Source organism: Labeo rohita, chromosome 13, assembly GCF_022985175.1.
Source record: "Labeo rohita strain BAU-BD-2019 chromosome 13, IGBB_LRoh.1.0, whole genome shotgun sequence".
Lineage (NCBI taxonomy): Eukaryota > Metazoa > Chordata > Actinopteri > Cypriniformes > Cyprinidae > Labeo > Labeo rohita.
This window is the reverse complement of record NC_066881.1, coordinates 8,600,707-8,628,593: the sequence shown is the minus strand read 5'-3', so window position 1 is coordinate 8,628,593 and position 27,887 is coordinate 8,600,707. Positions and strand designations below refer to the sequence as shown.

The 27,887-nt window shown below is 34.4% G+C and overlaps 1 protein-coding gene across 10 annotated transcripts in view; it reads left to right on the top strand.

Moving 5' to 3' along the window:
* Positions 1-27,887, top strand: part of LOC127174826 (collagen alpha-1(XIII) chain-like) — a 63,158-nt gene that overhangs the window by 21,513 nt on the left and 13,758 nt on the right. For 7 of the 10 annotated variants that reach the window (XM_051125435.1, XM_051125437.1, XM_051125432.1 and 4 more), the window contains 22 exons: positions 2,090-2,131; positions 2,304-2,321; positions 2,823-2,849; positions 3,255-3,299; positions 6,632-6,658; positions 9,372-9,416; positions 18,994-19,038; positions 19,824-19,859; positions 19,946-19,990; positions 22,292-22,378; positions 22,508-22,534; positions 22,634-22,669; positions 22,806-22,862; positions 23,006-23,029; positions 23,180-23,242; positions 23,430-23,474; positions 24,279-24,413; positions 25,018-25,089; positions 25,251-25,295; positions 25,410-25,460; positions 25,643-25,669; positions 25,784-25,870. In XM_051125435.1, the coding sequence (XP_050981392.1) occupies positions 2,090-2,131; positions 2,304-2,321; positions 2,823-2,849; positions 3,255-3,299; positions 6,632-6,658; positions 9,372-9,416; positions 18,994-19,038; positions 19,824-19,859; positions 19,946-19,990; positions 22,292-22,378; positions 22,508-22,534; positions 22,634-22,669; positions 22,806-22,862; positions 23,006-23,029; positions 23,180-23,242; positions 23,430-23,474; positions 24,279-24,413; positions 25,018-25,089; positions 25,251-25,295; positions 25,410-25,460; positions 25,643-25,669; positions 25,784-25,870 (1,086 nt within the window). The remainder of the gene's footprint in view (positions 1-2,089; positions 2,132-2,303; positions 2,322-2,822; positions 2,850-3,254; positions 3,300-6,631; positions 6,659-9,371; positions 9,417-18,993; positions 19,039-19,823; positions 19,860-19,945; positions 19,991-22,291; positions 22,379-22,507; positions 22,535-22,633; positions 22,670-22,805; positions 22,863-23,005; positions 23,030-23,179; positions 23,243-23,429; positions 23,475-24,278; positions 24,414-25,017; positions 25,090-25,250; positions 25,296-25,409; positions 25,461-25,642; positions 25,670-25,783; positions 25,871-27,887) is intronic. The other 3 variants (XM_051125439.1, XM_051125440.1, XM_051125441.1) reach the window with 3 other exon arrangements.

Sequence of the window (27,887 nt, the reverse complement as noted above, 5' to 3'; positions counted from 1 at the left end):
GTAGGATTTTTAATGTTTTTTAAAGAAGTCTGTTCTTCTCACCAGGTCTGCATTTGTTTGGTCCAAAGTACAGCAAAAACAGTAAAATTTTAAAATATTTGAATTATTTCAAAATGTAATTTATTCCTGTGATTTTAAAGCTAAGTTTTCATTGGCTTCAGTGTCACATGATCCTTCAGAAATCATTCTAATATGCTGATTTGCTGTTCAAGAAACATTTATTATTTATTATTATTATCATAAATATTTAAAACAGTTGAGTACATTTTTTTAGGATTCTTTGATGAAAAGATCCAAAGATCAGCATTTATTTTAAATAAAAGGAAAGTAATTATAGAAATTAATACTTTTATTTAGCAAGGATTAAACTGATCAAAAGTGATGATAAAGACATTTGTAATGTTACAAAAGATTTCTATTTCAGATAAATGCTGTTCTTCTTACCTTTCTATTCATCAAAGAAACCTAAACATAATTCTACTAATCTGTTTATAATTTTAATAATAAAAAATAAATGAGCAGAAAATCAGAATATTAGAATGATTTCTGAAGGATCATGTGATTTAGTGATGCTAAAAAATCAGCTTTGAAATCACAGGAATAAATTACATTTCAAAATATTTTCAAATGGAAAACTGTTATTTTAAACAGTAACATTTTCTTACTATTTTTTGCTGTATTTTAGATTAAATAAATGCAGGCTTGGTGAGCAGAAAAGACTTCTCAAAAACATTAAAATCTTACTGTTCAAAAACTTTTGACTGGTAGTGTATGTTACATGGCTCTCTGGAATAAATTAATCTGATCGTTCATTTATGTAATAATGCAGTCACATATTTTTGGTATAATAACAATTACACTGTGTAATTGTATAAATCATTGTTCCATATGGGATTATTTTTGTGCCAATAAGAATGAACGTAACTTTATAAAACTGAACGTAACTTTCCAAGAAACGATCAAAAATATGCCACTGCAAAAGAAGAAAAACACAATGAAAATGAAAAAATGAACTCAGTCGCACGAATTTAACATGCTCTTCAAATATGCTTCATTCTTTGTTAATGATTTTCAAAGAATCGTTTTCGCGAATCATGGATTCTGAATGCGTTGCCACAGCTTTCGCTTACGCTTCGCAAATTTTCGTTTGCTGTTTTGGCACAAACCTCTCGTGGGGGCGGGCTTAACAGCGATCTACTCTGATTGGCTAATGAGCTTTTGATGGACAGTTGCTCTCTGACCTGGAAGCACGGACGGTGACGTCAGTGGCGCACATATTGGAAAGTTGTTGCGGTGTGCAATACGTCGTGCTTTGTTTATATTAAGTATTAATGTTATTAGTATTTCACCTACGGTCGTCTCTTAGTTTCTAAAGATGAGCTCCCAGGAGAGACACGGAGCGGCATCATCTTCCACCTCAGCTTGTCCCTCAGGGCAGCTTGAAGTTCGTGTTGCTAAAGTAACGTTAATCAATAACATCGATAAAAGTTTTATTCATGTACAGTGTGCAACAGTTCTGATAGTTTCTATAAACAAAGCACGACGTATTGCGCCACTGACGTCACCGTCCGTGCTTCCAGGTCAGAGAGCAACTGTCCATCAAAAGCTCATTAGCCAATCAGAGTAGATCGCTGTTAAGCCCGCCCCCACGAGAGGTTTGTGCCAAAACAGCAAACGAAAATTTGCGAAGCGTAAGCGAAAGCTGTGGCAACGCATTCAGAATCCATGATTCGCGAAAACGATTCTTTGAAAATCATTAACAAAGAATGAAGCATATTTGAAGAGCATGTTAAATTCGTGCGACTGAGTTCATTTTTTCATTTTCATTGTGTTTTTCTTCTTTTGCAGTGGCATATTTTTGATCGTTTCTTGGAAAGTTACGTTCAGTTTTATAAAGTTACGTTCATTCTTATTGGCACAAAAATAATCCCATAGTTCCAGGCCATTGTCTCAGGGCCATAATATTGTGCCATAATATTTTATTATTGTGTCATGTGCAATTGCGGCTGCACATTCCTGCATTTCCGTTTGCATGTGTTGTTGTTAGTTTTTTGTGTTTTAACTATTTACCCTCTCATTTTTGGCATAGGGTAAACCTGGAGAACCTGGAAAACCTGGAAAAGACCCAAGGGTGAGTAACATTAAGCGAAATGAACTTGTGAGTCTGTAATGCTCCATATGACATTTTAAGCTTCAAACTGAAAGTTTGTTTGACAGAGACACTTGACATTATTTGACATGAAATCATAACTCTGTAATGCTCAAAATGACTTAAACCTTGTTTCTTTTTCTTCCATTTGTAGATGCTACCGGGGCTGAAGGTAAGCTTGAAAAGCACACAGCTGTCCAGCTGCTCTGCAATGATAGTATTTTCCACAGGCGAGTCGTAAACAGGCTCACATGAAGTTCACACACAGTTCAGCAGCCTACAGGGTGGGTCTGCTCTGTCGTTGCCAGTACAGAAGGGGTGGATACGCCATAATTGATTATCCGTGTTGCTGTTGGATAAGTATGTATTTCCCCTGATGCGTTAATTGCCACTGAGTTTAGACTGGGGAATTTTAATTGTACTCCATTTAGAAGCACTAGGCCCTTATAGAAGCACATTTCATCTCTCTATAAAGATTGTCTGCCAGTCTGTATAACAGCTGTAACTGGAGGCTTTCTCCTTTGGACACCAAGTTCCCAATAAAGGAATACCGCTCTGCTTATTGCCCGTTTTACAGCTGGATAGCTCCGACTATGAGAAACAAATAAAATCGCTTCTTGATCAAAGCCAAAGAGCAAATAGAGATCTTTGATTGTTTTTGCTTCTTTTATAGGGTGAACCCGGTGTACCTGGACAAAAGGTGAGTGAGTCTATCAAAGTACGTGAGTAGGCTTTTATTGTTTGTGTTATCCGAAAAGCCATTTTTCAAATCCCACATTTTAGGACTAGAAATTTGGCACTGCGGCTGATTGCTTAAACAAAACGGTTAGAAACGGATCCGTCTTCCTTCAGAGGAACCTTGAAGAATTAAGCTGAACTGTGAGGGAGTGACATATCAATTAATCATTCAACAGAGTGACTGAAAACCGCTAAGCTACAGGGCAGAGCCCTCATCAATCGCCATGCTAGATGAAGAGTTTCTAAGTGGAAAAAGAAACTTGGCACATCACTTAAAAGTCATGCTAGAGTACAGATAAAATATTGGTGGATTAGAGAGAACACAATTCTTTTCTTCTTTCTAACTGATTTTGTCCTTATCTCTCAGGGTGATCGTGGTGAAGCCGGTCCAAGTGGACCTGAAGGCCCCCAGGTAGGAATCAGTAACCTTTGACTGTTTTAAGCAGCTTAAATAATTAACCTGCTCCACAGGTCACCCATCACTTCTGGGTCAACTCATTACACAATCCCAACACAGAGGGTAACTTCAAATTGACGGTCCCCTTTTAATCAGATTCAAAGCTTACTGGCTTTCTCCAGTTTGTTATTGTGTGAAGGATGTAGGAAACACAGACGTATTCAGATTACATACTTGTTTCCGTCTTTAATCAGGCTTTCAGCAGTGGAGGGTGTTATCCAAGACAGGCTGTAGGTGTGACATCAGATACCCAAATCATATAGTTTTGATTAAGCCAGTGGAACGGCACCTTTATTGTTTGGGTTACCAGACTAAATACCAGTGGAGCGCTAGAGGAATTGCTCAGTACCGGGGGTTGCTGATAACGGCATCTGTTTGGGGTTTTACTGTCTTCCCCTTGAGCAACGTGCTTAACTCTAAAGTCATTGAGTGCATTACCCCTGAGGTAATGAAGGATTGAATTAAGATAGTAAATGGGGCTTAGTGTAATGCACAAAATACACTATAGCAAGTTTCCTTTTTTTAGCATTTAATTTATAAAAGAGGTCTCTTATGCTCACTAAGAATGCATCTATTTAATCAAACATACATTAAAAACAGCAATATGTTATTACAATTTAGAATAACTGTTTCTATTTGAATATATTTTAAAATATAATTTATTCCTGTGATCTGAAAGCTGAATTTTCAGCATCATTACTCCAGTCTTCAGTGTCACATGATCATTCAGAAATCATTATAATATGCTGATTTGCTCAAGAAACATTAATTATTATTATTATTATTATTATTTGATAAATAGAAGATTCAAAGATCAGCATTTATCTGAAATTAAAAGCGTGTGTAACATTATACACTATACCATTCAATAGCTTGGAGTTAATAATAATAATAAATGTATTATTAGTATTAATAATAATAATAATAATAATAATAATAATAATAAGTACTTTACATTTCAGTAGTATTATTATGAAATGCACAGTTCCATAGTATTATAGTGATATTTCCTTATTTACTTAATTTTTATAATTTGATTAATAATGATAATGATAATAAATATATAAATAAATAAGTTAGTTATTATCATTATTAATATTATTATTACATATTTTACTGTTCAGTAGTATTATAGTGATATTTCTTTTCAATTATCTTTTTAGAATTTGAATAATAGCAATAATAATAATAATAATAATAATAATAATAATAATAATAATTTATTATTATTATTATTGTTATTATTATTATTATTTTTATCATTATTGTTAGAAATAGTAGTAGTATTACTATTATTATTACACATTTTACAGTTCAGTAGTATTATAGTAATATTTATTTTGATTTAATTTTAATAATAATAGTAATAATAATAATAATAATAAAATATTATATATTTTTTATTAAATACTTTACATAGTAAAGTAGTATTATTATGAAATACTTCAGTTCCATAGTATTATAATGATATTTTCTTATAAATTAAATTTTTATAATTTGAGTACAACAACAACAACAGCAATAATAATAATACAATATTATTATATATTTTTTATTAAATAATTTACATAGTAAAGTAGTATTATTATGAAATACTTAAGTTCCATAGTATTATAATGATATTTTCTTATAAATTTAATTTTTATAATTTGATTACAACAACAACAACAATAATAATAATAATTATTATTATTATTGTTATTATTATTATTATTATTATCAGAACTTTCTATTCATCAGAGGAATTTGAAAAATTTCAACATAATAACAACAACAACAATAATAATAATAATACAATTTTTAGCAGCAAATCACAATATTAGAATGATTTCTGAAGGATCATGTGACTGGAATAATGATGCTAAGAATTCAGCAGGAAATCACAGGAATAAATTACATTTGAAAATATATTCAAATAGAAAACAGTTATTTTAAGTAGTAAATATATTACTTTTGATCAAATAAATGCAGGCTTGGTGAGCTTCTTAAAAAAAACATAAAAATCTTACTGTTCAAAAACTTTTGACTGGTAGTTTCATTTCCGATCATGGTATTCGGATTCGGGCACATCCCTAGACTTTACTGTCATTTTTGATTAATTTAATGCACCTTTCTATATAAAAATATACATAAACTTAACCTGAACTTTTAGTCATTTTTATTTTTGTATCCTGCACACACAACAATCTCTCCACCTCATTCCACACTTGTTTCCAGAACAGAACAGTGGGTCAAACAGCTTAGCCTATGTGCAGTTACAAGCGCACTGATTGACAACTTTGTGAGGGATACATGTTGGCACGAAAACCACATATAATTTTTTCCATGTGAAATTGATTTAGCTTTGCTTTGATACAACCTATACAGTTCTCAATCTTGGATTTGTGTTACGCTTTTACACATGTGAACTCTGGAACAACCTGAATATCCATTCCCTTCCAAATCTACCTTTGTGAACTTAAGCTTTCTTCCATCAGCCACGTATTTCAGGTCCAACACACGCACCCAGTCAATAGCTAAAGCTAGATTGATAGTACGCATGTCATACAGCAAGCATATAAAAAATGACTCTACGCTAGAGTAACACTGAAGTGTTTATGTTTACATTCAATCTCATTTTAGCTCAGGTGAAATCTTTTTAAAGCACAGAAGTAGTTATTTTGCACAACTGCACCACCTTCTGGATATTGGCAGGTGCTGCTTTCACGAACGCTCACAAAACTGAAGATTTATGGAGGTAGGCTAAAATGTGTTCTCCCCTGTGAGCTGAGGTTGTCTCCTGTCTGGCCTAGCGTTTGTGCTCGGAAAAGAGACATCTTTACATTCATCTGTGAGAGAGGCAAAGAGCCAAGTCAATGGCTTTACAATTAAAAGGTTAAAATCAGAGGAGACAAGTTATTCGGCACATTACCAGCACGATTAATCAACGGCTGACTTTGCCTTCCTCCCACGAGACTTTATTTCTGAAAAATTACTGTCTGTCGCCTTCATGGATGTTTAGCTATTTGCTCAGCGCTGCCAAGCCACGCAGCGTTGAATATGAAAGAACAGAAATGTTTGCTTAAATAACTCCTCCACTAAACGGGAAACTGAATGGGTTGTTTGGATAAATGATGTTGTGAACTGAAACTCTGCTGACGTTAATGTGGCCTTGTCACTCTGATAGATGTAAATTAGTTGTTTTATACCAAGAAAAAAGCAGGTCAGCATTATCTTTTGACTTATTAGAAGCTGTTTTGCATTTCATAGCATATTGATTACTTTGTTTTTTCCTGTTTTTTCTGTAGGGAATTAAAGGAGATGAAGGAATAAAGGTAAGAAACACATTTGATTTTTGCTATTGCTGTTTTTGCTTCACTGTTTTAAAAATGGCCATTTTCTTATAATGGCTGGGCGATGTTAAAGTACTTTTAACTGTAAGTAACCTGTCTTTATGGTGCTATCAGAACATTGATGTGTTTGTTTGATCCTGACCAGCTCAACATAGCAACATTGACTCAACCAATAGCATGCGTTTGGGGGCGGGGCTATCTGTTTGATCGGCCAATGGCCAGTTGCATGTGGTGACGCATAAATTGTACACTTCACCTTTACATTTATTGTTATTCTGTGTATGGAAATCTCAAATTTGCATCCAGTCATGGATTCATTAAAGTCAGGCACAGATCTGTATTTTGAAAAAGCAGAGAGTAAATCAACACATCTTAAGATTTATGTTTGTATGACTGTATCACATGTCTAAGGCATTGCTCCTAGTAAAGGCATGCATCTGCTGGAGCACTTACACTGTTTCTCACTGGGGAGACTTTTGCCCTGTAAACAGGAGTGGGACACACGTAAAGTTTACACCTGCTCATGCACAAATAGTCCCTATAGGATACAGCTATTCCGACTGTCTAACTGCTTAATGCTGAGTGTTGTCCTGTAAAGCCAGCAGTGATAGATAGCCTTAATGAACTCATTTGTGTGGACAGGCCAGGAAAAACACAGGGTGTGATGTCTTAAATGGGTCATATTATGAGGAAACCAGTGTATCCAATGTATTATGCAAGTCCAATGTATTTTGAAAATATACTGTAACTTTCAGAACTTAAAACGTCATTCTCAGTCCAAAAAGAACATATACAGAAGCTAAACTAGAAAATAAAATAAAATAGAGGAATACTATGTCATTCAAAAGTTTGGGGTCAGTACGATTTTTTTAAAGAAGTTTCTTTTGTTCATCAAGCCTGCATTTATATGATCAAATAATACAGACAAATACAGTAATATTACAAAATATTATTGCAATTTAAAATACCAGTTTTCTATTTTAATGTAATTTAAAATATTATTTATTCCTGTGATGCAAAGCTGTATTTTCAGCATCATTGCAGTGTCACATGATCCTTCAGAAATCATTCTAATATGCTTTTTTTAATCAATGTTAGAAACAGTTGTGATGCTTCATATTTTTTTAATCAATTTAACACATCCTTGCTAAATAAATTATGTTGTTTTTAACTTTTTATTCATCAAAGAATCCTGAAAAAAGTATCACAGGTTACAAAAAATAAAAAGCATCACAACTGTTGATTTCTGAAGAGTCATGTGACTAAAGACTGGAGTAATGATGCAGAAAATTCAGCTTTGCATCACAGAAATAAATTTGATTTTAGAGAATATTATAATAGAAAATCATTCGTTTAAATTTCAATAATATTTCACAATATTGCTGCTTTTTTACTGTTTTTTTTTTTTCAATTAAATGCAGTCTTGATGAGCACAAGAGACTTCTTAAAAAAAAAAAAATTTAATTAAAAAAATAAATTAAACATTAAAAATCTCACTGATCTCAAACTTTTAAACAGCAGTGTATTGTTGGTGCAAGTATTTCATTAAATGGTTAAGCAGTCATATGTAAACAGGCTTTGAGGAAAAATTATGTGACTCCATTAAAACCCCATGAAATTAAAATCACATTTTTTACATTTCTGTTATTTTTCACACCATATACTGTCTACGTCTCCATCTGTATCTTCTCCTAAAATTACCTTTTAGCATATAAATTAACAAAACATCTCATCCTGCACTATGCACTCTTTTTTTTAAATGAAAGTCAGAAATGTTATCTTAAAAGAAATAAGCTGAAATACTAAAACTAAAACATTTAAATTAAACATTTAAAGCTAAACAGAAAAATGGCAAAAGCAGGTAAAAAAAAACAGCATATGTTGTTTAGGTATGTTTTGAAGCATGGCTGCTGGTTTGAGCTGGTCCTTAACTGATCATGAGCAAGAGCTAGTTGCTTAGGACCAGCTTAAACCAGCTCAAACCAGCAGCCATGCTTCAAAACATACCTAAACAACATATGCTGTTTTTTTCAATAGGGAAAATGTGGATTTATAATAAAATATTATAATACCAAAATATTAAGTAAATCACAAATACTATAATAGTGTATAATACTAAACTAATACTAGCAAATATCATATCATTCTGTGGCTCTGATGTACTGTAGCTAGAGACATTTAGCTATTTTTTTTATATACTTTATGTCCTGCCCAAACCTGTTTCGGTCAAAACTACAGCAACACAGGAAAGAAAACTGTGCTTGCCAAACAATTTCATGGGGTGTTTAATAAACCCTGTGTTCAGACGAGAGAGGAAGCAGAGGCTGAGTCCATGGGCCAGACATCTTATATGAACCCTGTGTCTCACAGAAATCCTTTACTATGAGTTTGATGGAATTTTCATTTCCTCTGCACATCCCACCGCCTCCTCCCCCGACCACCCTGTAGAGCCCCATAGTGAAGCGTCCTGATGCTCAGGATTAGAGGATTACTCTAGATCATCATCTTTATCGATTTATTGTTTCTGGCTTTTTAATTCAGAGTGTGCCAGAAGAAAATGCTTTCTCATCTCATGACTTTGTTGGGGATCACATGTCCCATATCTGCAATATGTGCTCCGGTTCGCCTCCAGAAGTTTGTGTGTATTAGTGTGAATTGCTCTGCTGAAGATGTCGCTATCTGTGCATTTGTGTAGGGTGAACCAGGGATGGATGGGCAAAGAGGAGAGAAGGGGGAGAAGGTACTTTGTCTGAGAAATGTAGTTTGTTGTGCATTTAACTTTGGTGTGCAAAGTTTATGTGTGTGCAAAAAGCTAAACTGCATGATCAGCTTAAGTTCTGAAACTTCCTGGATACACTGCCAAAAGTTTTGAATAATTTAGAATTTTTATGTTTTTGAAAGACATCTCTTGTGCTCACCAAGACTGTTTTAATTTGAGCAAAAATACAGTAAAACAGCATTATTGTGAAATATTATTACAATTTAAAATAACTGTTTTTAATGTATTTTATAATGTAATTCAGAAGTCTAATATGCAGATTTGGTTCTCAGTTATTATCATTTAACATTTGGACTTAATTATTAATATTGATTCTCATTATTATTAATATGGGAAACTGATTAATGTTTTATATTTATATTAATGTCCTAATATTTTTGTAGAAACCACAACTTTTCTTAGGATTCATTGATGAATTCAATGCACAGCGTTTATTTAAAATAGGAATATTTTGTCTTTATTGTCACTTTTGATTAACTGAATGCATCCTTGCTGAATGAAAGTATTAAATTCTGTGGTGATAGTCAATAATAATTAGCAATATTTCTTGAGCAGCAAATCAGAATGATTTCTGAAGGGTCGTGAGACTGAATACTGGAGTAATAATGCTGAAAATTCAGCTTTGCATCACAGGAATAAATTAGATTTTAAAATATATTCAAATACAAAAGAGTTCATTTAAATTGTAATAATATTTCACAATATTAGTGAATTTACTGTATGTTTGGTCAAATAGGTGCAGCCTTTGTGAGCACTTTTTTCAAAAACATTTATAAATTCAATCTGCTATACAAGAGCTTTGAGGTCGAGAGCTACAGTGGTCTGGAGATTTTAGTCCGTTCATCACACAGAAAGTCAGTAATGACAATTTTTATTTTCGAGTGAAAGGTTCTTTGAAGTCGTTCCTAAATGTACATTCCTATAACTCATCCACACTCATTGACTCGGCACCATTGGTAGACACCGGCTTACGTTACCAAAGCGAGGACTCGCAAGCGCTCGGGGCAGGACAAATGCTTTGCAACTGAAACCAGGATGTGCACAAAGACATATGACTCAGTCCCGGAGTCATGCTGGGAGACCAGAGGGATTGCATGCTAAGAGAAAAACAGGCCGCAGGCTTAAGACATTCCCTACTTCCTTCATCTGAGCACCTGTGCGTCTGATTTACAGGCCTCTTACCCTGCTGTTTGTGGAGAGTCCCCTGTTACATACGGCTTGATGGACTTAGCACACTTATTTTTGCTACCTGCCGTTGTCCTTGCCAAACATGTGCTGCCATACTCTTCAATTGTTAGGTCTGTTGTCATGACAGTGCTTTGTGTTTCTGTATTCGAGTGCCGTGTTTAAATATATGAATGTTTTCATCGTTAGACTCAGCAGACATACCATCTGCGGAGCTAACAGATGAATAAGCACATCTGCAGCAGTGCTATATTTAGTATTTTTTATACATTTATATATATATACAACTTCAACACTGACTCTAATTGAATGCAGGAACATTTTTGCGTGGGTTTGGGGTTGAAGGACGGTTTGTTTGAGGACTGGGGTGTTGCTTGTTTTAATATAATGGAATGTAAATAATATACACTATTATTCAAAAGTTTGGGATTAGTAAGATTTTTTAAATCTTTTTTAAAGTCTCTTATGCTTACAAAGGCTGCAGTTATTTGATACAAATGCAGTAAAAACAGTAATATTGTAAAATATTATTACAATTTAAAATAATTGTTTTCTATGTTAATATATTTTAAAATGTAATCTATTTCTGATGTAAAAGTTGAGTTTTCAGCATCATTAGTTTTCAGGGTCACATGATCCTTTAGAAATCATTCTAATATGCTGATTTGCTGCTTATTTTTTATTGCTATTATCATTAACATTTTGGAATAATAATAAAGTCATCAAAACTATGAAATAATTATGGAAGCCTGTTTCCGCCGCTGAATAAAAATTGCAACTTTTTATCTGAAAATTATGACTCTTCTTGCAATTATGAGTTTAAATCTCATAATTCTGACTTTTTTTTCTGATTTGCATGATAAAAAAGTACAATTCTGACTTTTTTCTCCGAATTTTGAGATATAAACTCGTAATTTCGAGTAATAAAGTCAGAATTGCAAGATATAAACTCAGAATTTTGAGAAATGAAGTCTGAATTGCAATAAAAACAGACAATTCTGACTTTTATTCTCAGAATTGCTTGAAATAAACACAATTCTCACTTTTTTCTCAGAACTGCGTTTTTATATTTTGCAATTTTTTGTATTTTTTTTTCACAATTGCGAGTTTATATCTTGCAATTCAGATTTTTTTTTACAGTTGTCTTCTAAAGTCAAAATTGCATGTTATAAACTCTACAGTTCTGAGAAATTAAGTAAGAACTGTGATATAAACGCAATTCTGACATTTTTCTCGGAATTTGCTAAAAAATACTTGCAATTCTGACTTTTTTTTCTCAGCATTTCATGATATAAACACAATTCTCACTTTTTTCTCAGAACTGTATATTTTATATTTCGCAATTCTGACTTTTTTGTCGCAATTGCAAGTTTATATCTCTCAATTCTGATTCTTTCCCCCCTCACAATTGTGTTCTAAAGTCAAAATTGCAAGATATGAACTCACAATTCTGAGAAATTAAGTAAGAATTGTGATATAAACAGGCAATTCAGATTTTTGTTCAGAATATGTGTTGAAATAAACTGTTCTGAAGTCAAAATTGCAAGATATAAACTCACAATTCTGAGAAATTAAATAAGAACTGCAATATAAACAGGCAATTCTGACATTTTTCTTGGAATTTGCTAAAAAAAAAAGTGCAATACTGACTTTTTTTTTTTTCAAACTGCATGTTTGAATTTCGCAATTCTGAATTTTTCGTAGCAATTGCAAGTTTATATCACGCAATTCCGATTTTTTCCCCCTCACAATTGTGTTCTAAAGTCAAAATTGTCAGATATAAACTCACAGTTTGAAATAAGTCATAATTAAAAGATATAAACTCGGATTTCTGACTTTTTTATGAGAAAAAAGTCTGAATTGTGAGATTGAAAAGTCACAATTACCCTTTTTTTATTCAGTGGCGGAAACAGGCTTCTATAAATAATGAAAATATTATAAAGTGATAAACTATATTATACTATATTATATAGTTTAAACAAAACTCTAATTAAAGTGACTATATTTAAGTTTTGTCTTTGTACTCTAACTGACTTAATGAGGTGCATCCTGGGATACGTTTTAAACACTATTGAAGTTCACATCTGCAGTATGATACACACTTGTTGCTTTTGCATCTCTATTTGTCCAAATTTGTGCACAATTAATAATGTACATAATGTACAATAAGTTTTTAAGGTCCAAACATTTAACTGGTATTGTATACCTACAGTATTTAACAACGGATGTCATCACTTTACTATAGCATCACCACAGTACCTTTTTGTTGGGAAAACTGCTGTCTTCCCTCAGAAACATCTGTCTCTGTCATTACTAGTCACTATTAGGTTTTGTGTAGTGAAAGCCAGTGAAAATTTATGAGATAAAAAAGAGATAAGCAAACGCTAAATTAACTCCTTTTACTCCTGCAGCCAGCAGCGGGGGAGCCTCATCTGTATTCAGTGAGGCTGTTAAAGACGGTCTGCATTTCTCTCCAATAGGAATAAAATGTAACACTCGTTTACAGTAAAAATCGAATGTGCATAAACACACAGTGAACGACGCTCACTAATGTAACACATGTGATTTCTCCGCCATTAGACTCTAATGTCAAGTACGAAGGAGAGATGATGGCGTGACATGAATTTAAAGTGCAGCACCTCAAAGATCAAATGAGAGCCGCTTTGTTTCGTTCTCTTTGACATTGGCTCTCAAAACTTCTCAGTTACACACTTCCCCTCCAGACCAGGATTGATAAAACAGAGAACCCAAGGGCTATTAAAGCAATAAGTCAGGAGAAGCCATGCGTTACAGTGATTTTACAGTGGGGTTTTATGTGTTACATGAAGCGGCCACAACAGAATAAATGACTGCAAAGTCATTTTTCTTTATATGAATTTTTCTGCACATCCTAAAAATACGTTCGTTTGAAGTAAAAGTATTAAAGTAGTATTAAGGCATGTTGTCAGAAAATACAGTACTGTTTTAAGTCAGTAAAATTATTTATTTATTTATTTATTTATTTCATTTTATTTTATTTATTTATTTTGCAAAGATGCATTAAAGTATGGAAGCCCGTTCCCACCACTGATTTAAAAAATAAAAAAAGGTTACTGCAACTTTTGATCTCAAAATTCTGACATTTTTTTCTCAGAATTGTGAAATATAAACTTGCAATGGTGAGTTATAAAGTCAGAAATGTGAGATATAAACTCAAAATTGCCAAAAATTCCCACAAATGCGATTTGTATCTTGCAGTTCTGACTTTTTGAGACATAAACTCAAAATTGCAAGTTACAGTCAGAATTTTGTGATATAAACTTACAGTACAGTTGCAAGAAATTCACACAAATGTGTTTGCATCTCACAATTCTGACTTTTTTTCTTACAATTGTAAGATATAAAATCAAAATTCTGACTTTTTTTCTTAGAATTGTGTGATACAAACTTGCAATGGCGAGTTCTAAAGTCAGAAATGCATGATAAACTCAAAATTGCAAAAAATTCTTGTAAATGTAATTTGTATTTGTAATTTAATAAAAACACAAGTTTGTATCTCGCAATTCTGACTTTTTTCTGGCAATTGCCAGATATACACTCCAAATTTTGATTTTTCTTAAAATTGCATGATACAAACTCGCAAATCTGATTTTTATAAACTTGCAATTGTGAAATATAATATAATATCAGAATTGCATGATAAAAACTTACGATTGCAAGAAATACTCGCAAGTGTGAGTTTGTATCTTGCAGTTCTGACTTTTTTTTTGTAATTGTGAGATACTCAAATTTGTGTAATACAAACTCGTAATTCTGACATTTTTTTTAGAATTGTGAGAATTTTAGAATTTTTTTAAATATTATTTTTACTGTTAAAAAAGTTCCATTTAAAATAAGTCAAAGAATCCTGTTAAATTTGATCACTGTATCCAAACACAATGGTTTTCAACACTAATAATAAGAAATATTTCTTGAGTATCAAATCAGCATGATTTCTGAAGGATCTTGTGACACTGAAAACTGGAGTAATGATGCTGAAAATTCAGCTTTGCATCGCAGAAATAAAATACATTTTAAAATATATTTAAGTAGAAAACAGTTATTTTAATTTTCAGTAATATTTCACAATATTATTGCTGTTACTGTATTTTTAAACAAACAAATGCAGCCTTGGATAATGTTCTTCACAAAATGTTGGATTTATTATTTTGCTTTTAAAGCATAAATTCAACATTTTGTGAAGTCTGTCAGAATGTTAAGTCAACAGGTAAAAACAGCTAAAGAAATGGCACACTGTGTCTTTAAGACTCTACATTTTTTAATAGTTGTTTTTCTCCTCATACAAGGAGCCTTTGTGCAGTATATGATGCATGATGATGTATATAAATGGAACTTATTAGGTTTAGTTTGGAAATTCCATTCATCCGTTTTCTCTTTATACCTCGGGCCAAGCACGTATACCAGGCTCTCGTATTTCATAGGAGCCAAAGTAAGTCATTACTTATTATGAACCGTCCTGAAGGAATCAAGTTTGTCAGCAAAGAACACAGCCACTTCTCCTCAGTGCTGATGACGGTCCTCTTCACCTTTCCAGAGTGCCCCTCAACTCCAAAGGCTCCGTCCTCATCGTTTTTAGCCTGAAGATTAGCACTCCCATAAATCACTTGCAGCCTGTGTCAGTCCACACACACTAGCCTCTGCCCCACCAAGTGCTATTCGCTCTAAAATAGAAGGAGACATGACGATGAGCAGAGGGGCCTAACGGAATGGTGTGAGTTGATTGGAAATGAAGACGATCAAAGACACTTCCTGTTTTCAACATGTGTCCGAGAAGTCTCTCTTTCATGATTAAAGTGATCAACAGTCATAGCATCGTTCCATTCCCTTAACGGGACGGTAACATGAAGTCGGACTCTTTCATCTACTTGATAAACTCGCATACGACCGTCTGCCTTGTCCAAACCCTGCCGCCCGTTCTGGTTGGTCAGTGTTTATGAAGGCAGCTGAGTATGACAAGCAGTCTTGTCTCAGGCCCAAAAGCACACTAGAGTGGATCATTAATACCCTCTCAAACCACACACATATGGCGTCTGGCGCTCTTGATAACCTGCAGCTCTCTCCAAGGTCTGACCACTGCTGCACCTGTCAAAGAGGGTTATGCCACGCTAGGCTCTGCCACCTGCCCCCCGCTCAGACTCACTGGAGTCTTCATGCCATCTTTGACCTCTGCCCTCATCTGCCTGCTGTCTGGCCACCAGTCTCCAAATGGCATGCGTTGTTTTCTGTAGAGGCTTTCTGGACTTGTTTTAAAATGCTTCTCTTGTGGCACTAGCATGTACTGTAGTGATTGATTGCTGGCTAATCTACCGGTTTGTTTGTGTGTTTGATAAACTTACTAAAGAGACCAGCTTAAACCTGAATTATGATAAACTATATTGGTTTATGCTGATTAGATGTGCTTTACTGCTGCTCTAGTGGTGAACCAGTATGGTCTCCTACTGAAGCTGGTTGCTTGTTGAAAAGTGATGTGTTAAGCAGTCAAAGGTTTTTGAACAGTAAGATTTTTGCGTTTATTTGATCCAAAATACAGCAAAAGTAGTAGTATTGTGAAATAGTTTTACTATTTAAAATAACTGCTTTCTATTTTAATGTATATTTTTAAATGCAATTTATTCCTGTGATCAAAGCTAAAATTTCAGCATCATTACACCAGGCTACAGTGTCACATGATCTTCAGAAATCATTCTAATATGCTGATTTGCTGTTCAGGAAACATTTATTAGTAGTAGTAGTAGTAGTATTATATTATCAATTTTTAAAACAGATGAGTACATTTTTTCAGGATTTTTTGATGAATAGAAAAATCTAAAGATCAGCATTTATCTAAAATAAAAAAGCTTTTGTAACATTATACACTGTACTATTCAAAAGCTTGGGTCAGTAATTTTGATAGAAATTATAGAAATTAATACTTTTATTTAGCAAGGATGCTTTAAATTGATCGATAGTGATGATAAAGACATTTATAATGTTACAAAAGATTTCTATTTCAGATAAATGCTGTTCTTCTGAACTTTCTTTATCAAAGAAACATGAAAAAAATCCACTCAACTGTTTTCAACATAGTAATAATAAATGTTTTTTTGAGCAGCAAATCAGAATATTAGAATGATTTCTGAAGGATCATGTGACTGGAGTAATGACGCTAAAAATTCAGCTTTGAAATCACATGAGTAAATTAGATTTTAAATAATAATAATAATAATAATAATAATAATTATTATTATTATTATTCCTTACATTTATATAGCGCTTTTTTGGGCACTCAAAGCGCTTTACATACAAGGGGGAATCTCCTCTACCACCACCAGATGATTAAGAGGCCAATGGGCAAATTTGGACAGGATGCCAGGGTTACACCCCTACTCTTTTTCGAAGGACATCCTGGGATTTCTAATGATCACAGAGAGTCAGGACCTCTGTTTAATGTCTCATCCAAAGGAGGGTGCTCTTTTGACAGTATAGTGTCCCCGTCACTACGCTAGGACATCAGGACCCATACAAACCGCAGGATGAGCACCCCCTGCTGGTCTCACTAACACCTCTTCCAGCAGCAACCTTGTTTTCCCAGGAGGTCTCCCATGTAGGTACTGACCAGGCTCAACCCTGCTTAGCTTCAGTTTGCAACCAGTCTTGGGCTGCAGGGTGATATGGCTGCTCACATAGTAAAAGTATTTCAGAATTTTACTGTTTTTGCTGTACTTTGGATCAAATAAATGCAGGCTTGAGCAGAAGAGACTTTAAAAAACATTTTAAAAATCTTACTGTTCCAAAACTTTTGACTGGTAGTGTATTCAGACTCCAAAAATTAAGCATCCATTAGTCAAGGGACTATTATTATACAGGCCACGCAATTAGTTTAGTTAGACATTTTCATGATTTAATAAGCTTTTAATCACTTTAATCTTTTTAATCACTTATTGATGTTAATAACAAAGAATATGAGATATTTTCTTAAGAGTTAGGTCAAAAGTAATCTAAAAAGTACTCAGAATACTCAGATTACCAGTAATCTGAGTAATCCAACAGATTACATTACTAAATACAATTTCTGTTATGTAATTAATCTACTAGATTAGTAGTTAGTACTGCATTACTTTGTCTTACTGAAGCTCAATGAAACTCTCTTTCCTCCAGTGGAATTGCAGTGGAAATTAATTAGAAATATATATTTAATTTGCAAATGATGAATTCCACTGAAACAGTATTTTGACATTTTTAAAACAGAAATTTTAGGGTGTTTACACATACTTTATTGCGACTATTACATTTGTATACCCCTATTTCTGGTAGCATCAGGAAGGGGGAGCTTTGAAATAGATCAAAAATAATAATTATGAATACATTATTTAAATAATACAAAATATATAAATACATAGAAATCATTAGAGTTGTAGAAAAGGCTTATGCAACACTTATTTGGAAAAGTAACTGATATTTTGGTGTAAATGTAAATTGTATTCAATTAAATCGTATTCTATTATTTACTAACAAGTGCAGTAATCTGTTTACCTAATGTGTGTTAGCACTGCTGGTTATAATAGTTAAAGGCACAGTACACCAAAAATTAAAAGTTGTCATAATTTCTTGACTTGTGCTGAACATAATATATTCTGTCATTAATTACTCACCACCATGTTGTTTCTAACCCCTTATAGCCTTCATTCATCTTCAGAACACAAATGAAGATATTTTTGATGAAATCTGAGAGCTTTCTTGTTTTCCTGACATGTTCAAGGCCCAGAAAGGTAGTAAGGACATTGTTAAAATGGTCCATGAGACATCAGTGATTTTATGACACGGAAGAAAATAAATCGTTGAAGTCAATATTTTTGTTTTCTTTGCACACAAAAAGTATTCTCTTAGCTTCATAAAATTAAGGTCACATGATGTCACATGGACTATTTTAACTATGTCCTTACTACCTTTCTAGGCCTTGAACGTGTCGGTGGCATAGCTGTCTGTGCAGGGTCAGAAAGCTCTTAAATTTAATCAAAAATATCTTAATTTGTGTTCTAAAGATGAACAAAATTCATGCGGGTTTGAGACGACATGAGGGTGAGTAATTAATGACAGAATTTTCATTTTTGAGTGAACTATCCCTGTAAGAAGCCAGTATCCAAAGCTCAACATACAGTGCAGTGGTGAGCAGATGTGCTGGGAAATACTCGTTTGTCATCATGTCTAACAATCTGCTGAAGTTCAAGTCTTTCAGTGATGTTTTGCTTGCTTTGTGAGTGTGATCTTTGGTTTTGGCTTGTAAATGTGAGTGTTTAAGTATTGAAAAGATGAGTAATTGATACCGGTTTTGCAGGGTGAGCTAGGGATGCCTGGAATGCCTGGGAAACAAGGAGTGAAGGTAGTTCACTTCTCCTGTAGCCTCTATCCATCCCCATTCTTTTATAAAGAACGATCCTTTTTTCCCAGAACCCTGCATGCTGTTCTAGAAGCATTCCACTGCTGGGAGCGTAGTCCTATCTGTTATGACTATATGTAAAGCTGCTTTCACACCATAGCGTGATTAATAGCTCATTATACAGGCACCACACATACAGCCGTCTCACCTTCTGACACTGTAAAGTGGCGTCTGAGACTTCAGGAATGACATGGCAGGGGAAAGACGGATGGTGCCACTAGCAGTCAGACCCCCCAGCCACCCTCGACCTCAATGGGTCGAGTGTCCGCATGCAGCTGCAGCTGTGTCTGTAGATCACTGCCTTCATGTCTGCTCATTAGTCTGAGATAACAGACATGAATTAAATAGCTGTCATGTGCTCTGTACTATTAATAGCAAACCAATTGTGGGCCTTCTCATTGCGGCCTGCTAGTGATCAGCTATTTGCGTGCCTGGAGAGCAAAAACTTCGACATACCAGTCTAAATATTGATACCAGCGCGTGCTGTTTAATTGCTTCAATAGAAATTAGGATATCTGATGGACCCTTGGGGGTTTACGATCAATGTAACTAATTATTGAGACTAATCTTCAGCTGAAATTCCGAATGGCTGTTTTAGTCAGAATATATGATGCTGTTAGTTTTGTTGATTTTTAAAGGTCATCATTTCAGGATGTGTTTAGGTCTGTTCTCACTGATTTCCTTTTTCCTTTTGTGTTTTTTTAATGTTGATGTCGTGCACTCTTCAGGGAGAGCCTGGATTTCCAGGCGCCCCTGGACGAAAGGTAAAGGCCTGGTTTGGTGTGGTTGTATCTTTAACACAGCTTGCTGATCATATGAAAGTAATAGAGATTTTTCTGTCGCTATGAAGGGTCAGGCAGGTGTTTCTGGTATCCCTGGAAAACGGGGCTACAAGGTACACCCGAATGTTGAATGCTGTGGCTATTTCTTATATAAGTGCTTGTTCTGATCATGAGCTTAAACTCTAACCTTACTTTTTAGATGTTATGTTAAATATTGAGGGTGAATTTTACCTATTTGAAGTTTCAAAACTGTATGAATTTTTGGCAATTCTTGTAAATGTAATGATATTGTCAAGCTTCAAAATGACAAAATAAAGCCTAATAAAAGTGATCCATACAAATCATGCACCTTATTCCTCCAACTTAAGTGTAAGTATATTTTATACAGTTGAGGTCAAAAGTTTACATACACCTTGCAGAATCTGCAAAATGTTAATTATTTTACCAAAACAAGAGGGATCATAAAAAATGCATGTTATTTTTTTATTTAGTACAGACCTGAATAAGATATTTCCCATAAAAGATGTTTACATGTAGTCCACAAGAGAAAATAATAGTTGAATTTATAAAAATGACCCTGTTCAAAAGTTTACATACACTTGATTCTTAATACTCTGTTGTTATCTGAATGATCCACAGCTGTGCTTTTTGTTTAGTGATAGTTGTTCATGAGTCATTTGTTTGTCCTAAACAGTTAAACTGCCTGCTGTTCTTGAGAAAAATCCTTCGGGTCCCAGACATTCTTTGGTTTTTCAGCTTTTTTGTGTTTTCAACCCTTTCCAACAATGACTGTACGATTTTGAGATCCATCTTTTGACACTGAGGACAACTGAGGGACTCATATGCAACTATTACAGAAGGTTCAAACACTCACTGATGTTCCAGAAGGAAACACAATGCATTAAGAGCTGGGGGTGAAAACTTTTTCAATTTGAAGATCAGGGTAAATGTAACTTATTTTGTCTTCTGTGAAACATGTAAGTAACTTCTGTAGCTTCTGAAGGGCAGTACTAAATGAAAAAAATATGATATATAGGCAAAAATAAGAAAGAAATGCACATCTTAATCCTGTTCAAAAGTTTATACCCCCGGCTCTTAATGCATTGTGTTTCCTTCTGGAGCATCAGTGAGGGTTTGAAGCTTCTGTAATAGTTGCATATGAGTCCCTCAGTTGTCCTCAGTGTGAAAAGATGGATCTCAAAATCAAACAGTCAATGTTAGAAAGGGTTCAAATACACAAAAATGCTGAAAAACCAAATAATTTGTGGGACCTGAAGGATTTTTATGAAGAACTGCAGGCAGTTTAACTGCTCAGAACTCAAGGGACTCGTGAACAACTGTGGATCATTCAGATAACAACAGAGTATTACGAACCAAGTGTATGTAAACTTTTGAACAGGGTCTTTTTTATAAATTCAACTATTATTTTCTCTTGTGGACTATATCTAAACATCTTTTATGTGAAATATCTTATTCAGGTCAGTACTAAATAAAAAATAACATGCATTTTGTATGATCCCTCTTATTTTGGTAAAATAATTAACATTTTGCAGTCTTTGAAAGGGGGATGTAAACTTTTGACCTCAACTATAGATACGTTTCATTTTAGTGTGAATGCATTGTAATTTTTTTATTTTAATAACTGTAATATTTAAACATTTTTTTCTATTTTCCTAAGGCAGCATTAAACATTTAATTTAAGATTTTCACTAAATAGTAAAAGAATGGTAAAAATATACGTTTTTTTTAAATTCACCTTCATTGTTCGACAGACAAAGGAAAGGGTTTGAAAATAAAAAGGCTGAATAAAAATTATCATTATTTTTTGGGTGAATTGCATTGATTTGACTTTAATTACACATGCATGTCTAAAAGACTTCTGTGAAGTGTCTGCACTTAGTGCTGTTTGTTTTCACTGTCATAATGTCCGTTTCATTTCATTTCCAGATATTACTCTGTCTATACTGAAAATTAACAACGTGAAATTATTACGTTGCGGTTTCACCAGACTTGTGTTCCATTTATTTTTATACGCACATGCAAGCGAGCATTAAATCTGCATGGTTTGCCGTATTGCAGGCAATGAAAGAAAAGACAGTCTGTATTAACATCTTTGATGTGTTAATTGTTATGATTTAATTAGTGTTTCTGCAAAACAGAAGCCCTTGATGGTGACCTCATATTCTGCGGCCCATATTTGTTGTAATTCAGTGACCACACCTTTATTCTCGCTCCCTGTGTTTAAGTACCGCAGCTGTGGTGAATTAAAGACGCTAAATGTAATGCTTCAAAAGGAAATGGGAACAAGATGCTCACACTAGAACGTTTTATACGCCTTGGTTATATAGAGATGCATCTTGAATCTTTGAATTAGTCAAGTGATGGTTAACCTCTAGATTGTTATTTATTGCTAGGGAGAAAAAGGCGAGCCTAGTGCTGCAGGAACTGGCGTTAAAGGAGAACCAGGCGTCCCAGGGCTGCCAGGACAAGCAGGACTCAAGGTACCTAACCCGCAATCTCCATCTTATATCTTCTGCTTAGTTGGTGTGACATGCGCAGTCTAACAAAATAATCTTATGGTTTAGTAAGAAGTGAATTTCAAGTTTTCATTATTGCATGTCTTTTCATAGGGTGAGAAAGGTGATCAAGGCATAAAGGTGAGCAAGTGACATTTTATTGCATTCATCACAACTCTACATGTCTATATTTTAAATGCCCTTGGAGAAAACAGCACAATTAATGTTTTTGTCTTGCAGGGTGACCCTGGTCAGGAAGGCCCATCTGGACCAAGGGTGAGTAGAGGCCATGAGTCACTAACAGAGAAAATAATGTGAACAAGTCACCAGATTTGTTTAACAGTATGATATAAATGGCTGATATCAGAAATAATGATATACATTACTTGACTGTTTCCCCATCGCTCAACAGGGTCCGCCAGGTCCAACCGGGGAGCCAGGAAAATCTTTAATCAACAACAATGAGAATGTATGTCTTTATTTTTGATGTATACATATTTGAATACAGTTTGATTATTATTTATAGTGCATATTCACTTCTCTGCCTCGTGTAACAGAATGAACTGATTCTTTTGTATTATGTGAAGGCACTAATTCTGTTTTATTTTTCAGGATATTCGCAACGTGCATTTAATGGTAAGTGTCGCTCTGAAGGTCTCAGTTGTCTTTGTTGTGTAAAAGTATTTGTTGGGAAACTGGTTAACTGGATGTTGTTTGCATATCTGAGCACATAAACAGATGAACAACTACTTTCAGATGTTTAAGTATATATTATTCTTATTTTAGGGCCCTCCTGGTCTGCCTGGACCTCCTGGGCCTCCAGGGCTTCCAGGCACCCCTGGGTTGAAGGTAGCTGATGAACTTCTCTCATTCTTACCTTTTCTATCCTAACATTTGGAGAATTTTAGATTATATTCATATACAATTCTGGTGAGATCTGATGAACTTTTTAAGCAGCATGCACACCATGTTTTGCGACATGTCAGTGTAGACTACCTTGTTCTTTTGCATTTAACATAACATTTTTTTTTCTCAGGGTGATGTTGGACTTCCAGGTCCCCCTGGTCTTGATGGGGAAAAGGTGAATAATAATTAACTTTTACTATAAATGAAACCTATAGACCATTTTGGAGTAGACGTTACGTTATGTTACTTGCAGCTGTGTGCGCATAGTGGTTGCAGAACAACACTAACAAGTAAACAGGTAAAAATCCATAGAATAAGTAAAATATTTTGTGACTTTTGATGTCAAAATCAGAATGCAAATAATTTTTATAGAATACTTTAATCAGCGATGCCATTTGAAGCTATACGCAGACATTTAAATGGACATACTATGGATGAAAAATTCTATGGTTACTCTACTTTTAAAGCATAAATTTAATTTAAACAATAGGTCTACATAATATTCACATATGCTGTTCATCCCTATGTAAACATATTATATTATCCCTACAGTTACATCATGACATATTATTTAAACCTTTTACTATTAACATTTTTACATACAGCCATTCATACATGGCTCCATAGGCTGCTACTTGAACCACCTACAAAAACGTCATCACTATTTCAGATCTGTAAGACTATCCCACAATCTAACGTCAGTTTCGTTGAATAACGAAGCTTATCGCTGAGATCTTGTAATATGCGGAGAACATTTTGAAAATGACATCTAATCAACATAATCTATAATATTTTTTAATCAAACTATTTTGTACCGTATCCATGTAATTCTCTCTATCTCTCCGGGGTTTTCTGCAACCATGATGCGCATACATCCCAAATGTTTACTATAATTGGTCTATAACCATTAATCTGTCATTAGTCCATTGGTGGATGCATTTACTTAATTCATGAGTTATTGTACCTGTTTGCTTCTTAGGGTCCAAGAGGAAAGCCAGGAGACCATGGACCCATCGGCCCTCCTGGACCAGAGGGACCACGGGGAGAAGGAGGAGTCATAGGCTTGCCTGGGCCAAAAGGAGACAAAGGAGACATGGGCCCCTCAGGATCAGCTGTGAGTGACTGTACCACAAGGGTCTTGTGTCCTTTAACCCCTGCATATTCATATTATGTACACATCATGCAAATGCATTAACCCAGTTGCCAAGTTAACCAGATTAAGCCAATATTTCAGTTTCTAGAAATTAATAATATACTTGGTATATGCAAGTAAAAGGTAAACCTCATTTGGAATATTGACTATAAAATAAAAATAGAATTAAAATGTCCAGTATTTCCATAGGACAATGCATTTATATTTGCTTGTTTGGATATTCTGGTTAAAAATCATAGGAATATTGCAAGAACTCTAGAACACTTTTATAGATTAACACCTCAACCGGAATATAGACTTTAATCAGAAAATGATTTGCATGTAAATGTATTCATTGTTATATGATTAGGTGTGATCATCCTGAGTGCTTTGTTTGTGCTGGGTGGGCAGCATTGCGTCTTGAAAGCCTACAGTTTACTAATCGGTAATCCTACATGTTTAAGGCGTCTTGGTTGTGAACTTTGTTTGCAAGGCTCTCAAGTCATGTTCATCAACCCAGTTGACACCTAGTTGACTTTTCTGCACATTTTAATGTTAATTTCCCCATTCTTTCCTCATTCTGTAGGGTTTAGATGGCCCTACTGGAGAAAAGGGGGTTTCAGGGCCCCCTGGCCACATTGGATTGCCAGGCCCAATGGTACGCAATGGTGCCCCTCAAGCAAAAAGATTGCTGTCATTGTTGAACAGACATGGCATGATTTTGGGATGCAGTGTATTTCATCGTGCCAGTTTGAATTTGGTTGAATGAATGGTAAAACTGAATATTCTTATCCTTTTGCTTTTTCGTAATGTCTTCAGGGTCAGAAAGGTGAACCTGGGGAGAAAGGAGATAAAGCAGATCTGGTATGTTCCACACTTTTTGCAGTTGAATGCACATGTTAGAGCATTTTATAGGGTTTCAATGTGTTTCCTATGTTGAGAATGAAATGTCTTAATGGTGAATCTGTTTTCTGTCAGGTCTATGGACCTGCTGGACCTCCAGGACCTGCAGGGCCAGTTGGGCCAATGGTGAGGACAATGTCTTCTCCATAAGAGCTTATGATAACAGCAGGCGTATCTATACACCTAAGGAGCATCAATGCATTTCTTTCCCTTTGATGGCTCATTTATAAAGAGAAATAAGTTGTAAAAAAAATCTAAATGTTTGAGTTGATACTGATTTGTAATATTTATTATTTTTTGCTTATCAGGGACCTCCAGGTTTGTCAGGACCAAAGGTAAGTATTCTAACCGGTGTCCCTTTTATTCCATAATTATTAATGTAAAATGAATTGTTATTTGTCTTATTCCATATGCTAAACAAGGCATTAAATCGCAAATGTTTTTTTCAGGGAGAGCCAGGAATAGGCCTCAGAGGAGAAAAGGGATCACCTGGACAGAAAGGAGAGAAAGGAGACAGGGGCCATCTTGGACTCCCTGTAAGTACATTTCTGATTCTCACAATCAAGTGTTTGATATGTAATAAACATACATTGCATTTACAGTCAGGACAATGTAAGATAAAGATCTATCACATTATTACATTTTTACATTGTTCACATTATTTTCTCTGTTAGCTGTCCGATCTATCAAATCACTCATTATAAAACCTAAATTGAGTACTTCATACCTGTGATACCAGTGCATAATTAATTTTGATAGTTTTCATACAATCTTGTTAACTGAATCAAGATGTTTTTGCCTTTCCTGAGTGCAGCGTTAGTGGAAAAGCATGTTTTGTGTAAGGTTTGTGCTTTAGCCCCCCTTAATGCAAATATCAATGTGCTGCTATCTCACGTGTCTTTGTAACTATGCGTCATGGTTCATGGCTAAGTGTCGTCACATTGCATGAATCAGTGGATGTCCACATTTGGCAATCATATATACAAGTGTTATCATGTAATCATCTTGTCACATTGTTTTATACACATTGTTAATAGATTACCAACAAATTCCCGATGGTTTCAGAATACTGTAACTGACTGATGTTCATGTTGTTATTACAAAATACTGTACGTGGTTGTTTATGAAATGTTTTCTCTCGGCTTTGTAAAATAGCATGCTATAGGTTTTGTTACTGTGAATTTCAGGGGTCTTTTCCTGACTTTAGTGTATATCTATGGTGTCAAAGTCATTGATAAAACTTATTCTAGTCACATCATCAATGGCACAGTAACTCCTTTTTTTGTGTTTTGTTTTTAAAATCTGGAGCTTTAGAAACTGAGACAAAGAAAGTTTTCTTTATCAGTATTTTTGTCATTTTTGTATTTTTGTTATTTGGTTAAAAAAAAAGAGTTAAATTTGTGTTTTATTCCTCACAATTCTCACAGCATTGCTTAAAGCAAAATAATCTTACCCTGACAGTTTGCTCTCTTCCATAACCTAGTGAGCTGCCTACCAAAACAATCTTAAGACATTGTAGGTACACTTCTAGTACAAAGGCTTGTTGTTTTTTTAGCATAGCCACATGCTATCATCAAACTTACCTTAGCGACATGCTAAATCAAATCTCCTGTGCACTTCTCATGAGGAGTACTATTTTTGTGCATTCTTAGGAAAAGTTACTTTTTATGGAAAGTAATACATTTCGTTACTTTTGACACCTGTGCTGGGCTTGTTTATTTGTTTTTAATCACGAAAAACCCAAAAGTTATATTTTTTTGGCAGTTGTAAAGGCGCTTTCACAACAAAAGTGAAATTAATAAGCCTCATGCTGAATGAAGTGCCAGTTTCTCTCAACACAGGGACTGGATACAGTTGAGGTCAAAAGTTTACATATACCTTGCATAATCTGCAAAATGTTAATTGTTTTACCAAAACAAGAGGGATCATACAAACGCATGCTATTTTGTATTATTTATTACTGACCTGAATAAGATATTTCACATAAAAGATGTTTACATATGTTTACATGTGTTTTTGTGTTTAGTGACAGTTGTTCATGAGTCCCTTGTTTGTCCTGAACAGTTAAACTGCCTGCTGTTCTTTAGAAAAATCCTTCAGGTCCCACAAATTCCTTGGTTTTTTATCATTTCTGTGTGTTTGAACTCTTTCCAACTAAGTCTGTATGATTTTCAGATCCATCTTTTCACACTGAGGACAACTGAGGGACTCATATGAAAGTATTGCAGAAGGTTCAGATGCTCACTGATGCTTAAGAAGGAAACTTTTTGAATTTGAAGATCAGGATAATTGTAACTTATTTTGTCTTCTGGGAAACATGTAAGTATATTCTGTAGCTTCTGAGAGAGCAGTACTAAATGAAAAAAAATATATATTTAGGCAAAGTAAGAAAAATGTACACTTCCTCATTCTGTTCAAAAGTTTTCACACCCCCGAGCGTTTGAACCTTCTGTAATAGTTGCATATGAGATGGATCTCAAAATCATACAGTCATTGTTGGAAAGGGCTCAAATACACAAAGATGCTGAAAAACCAAAGAATTTGTGGAACCTG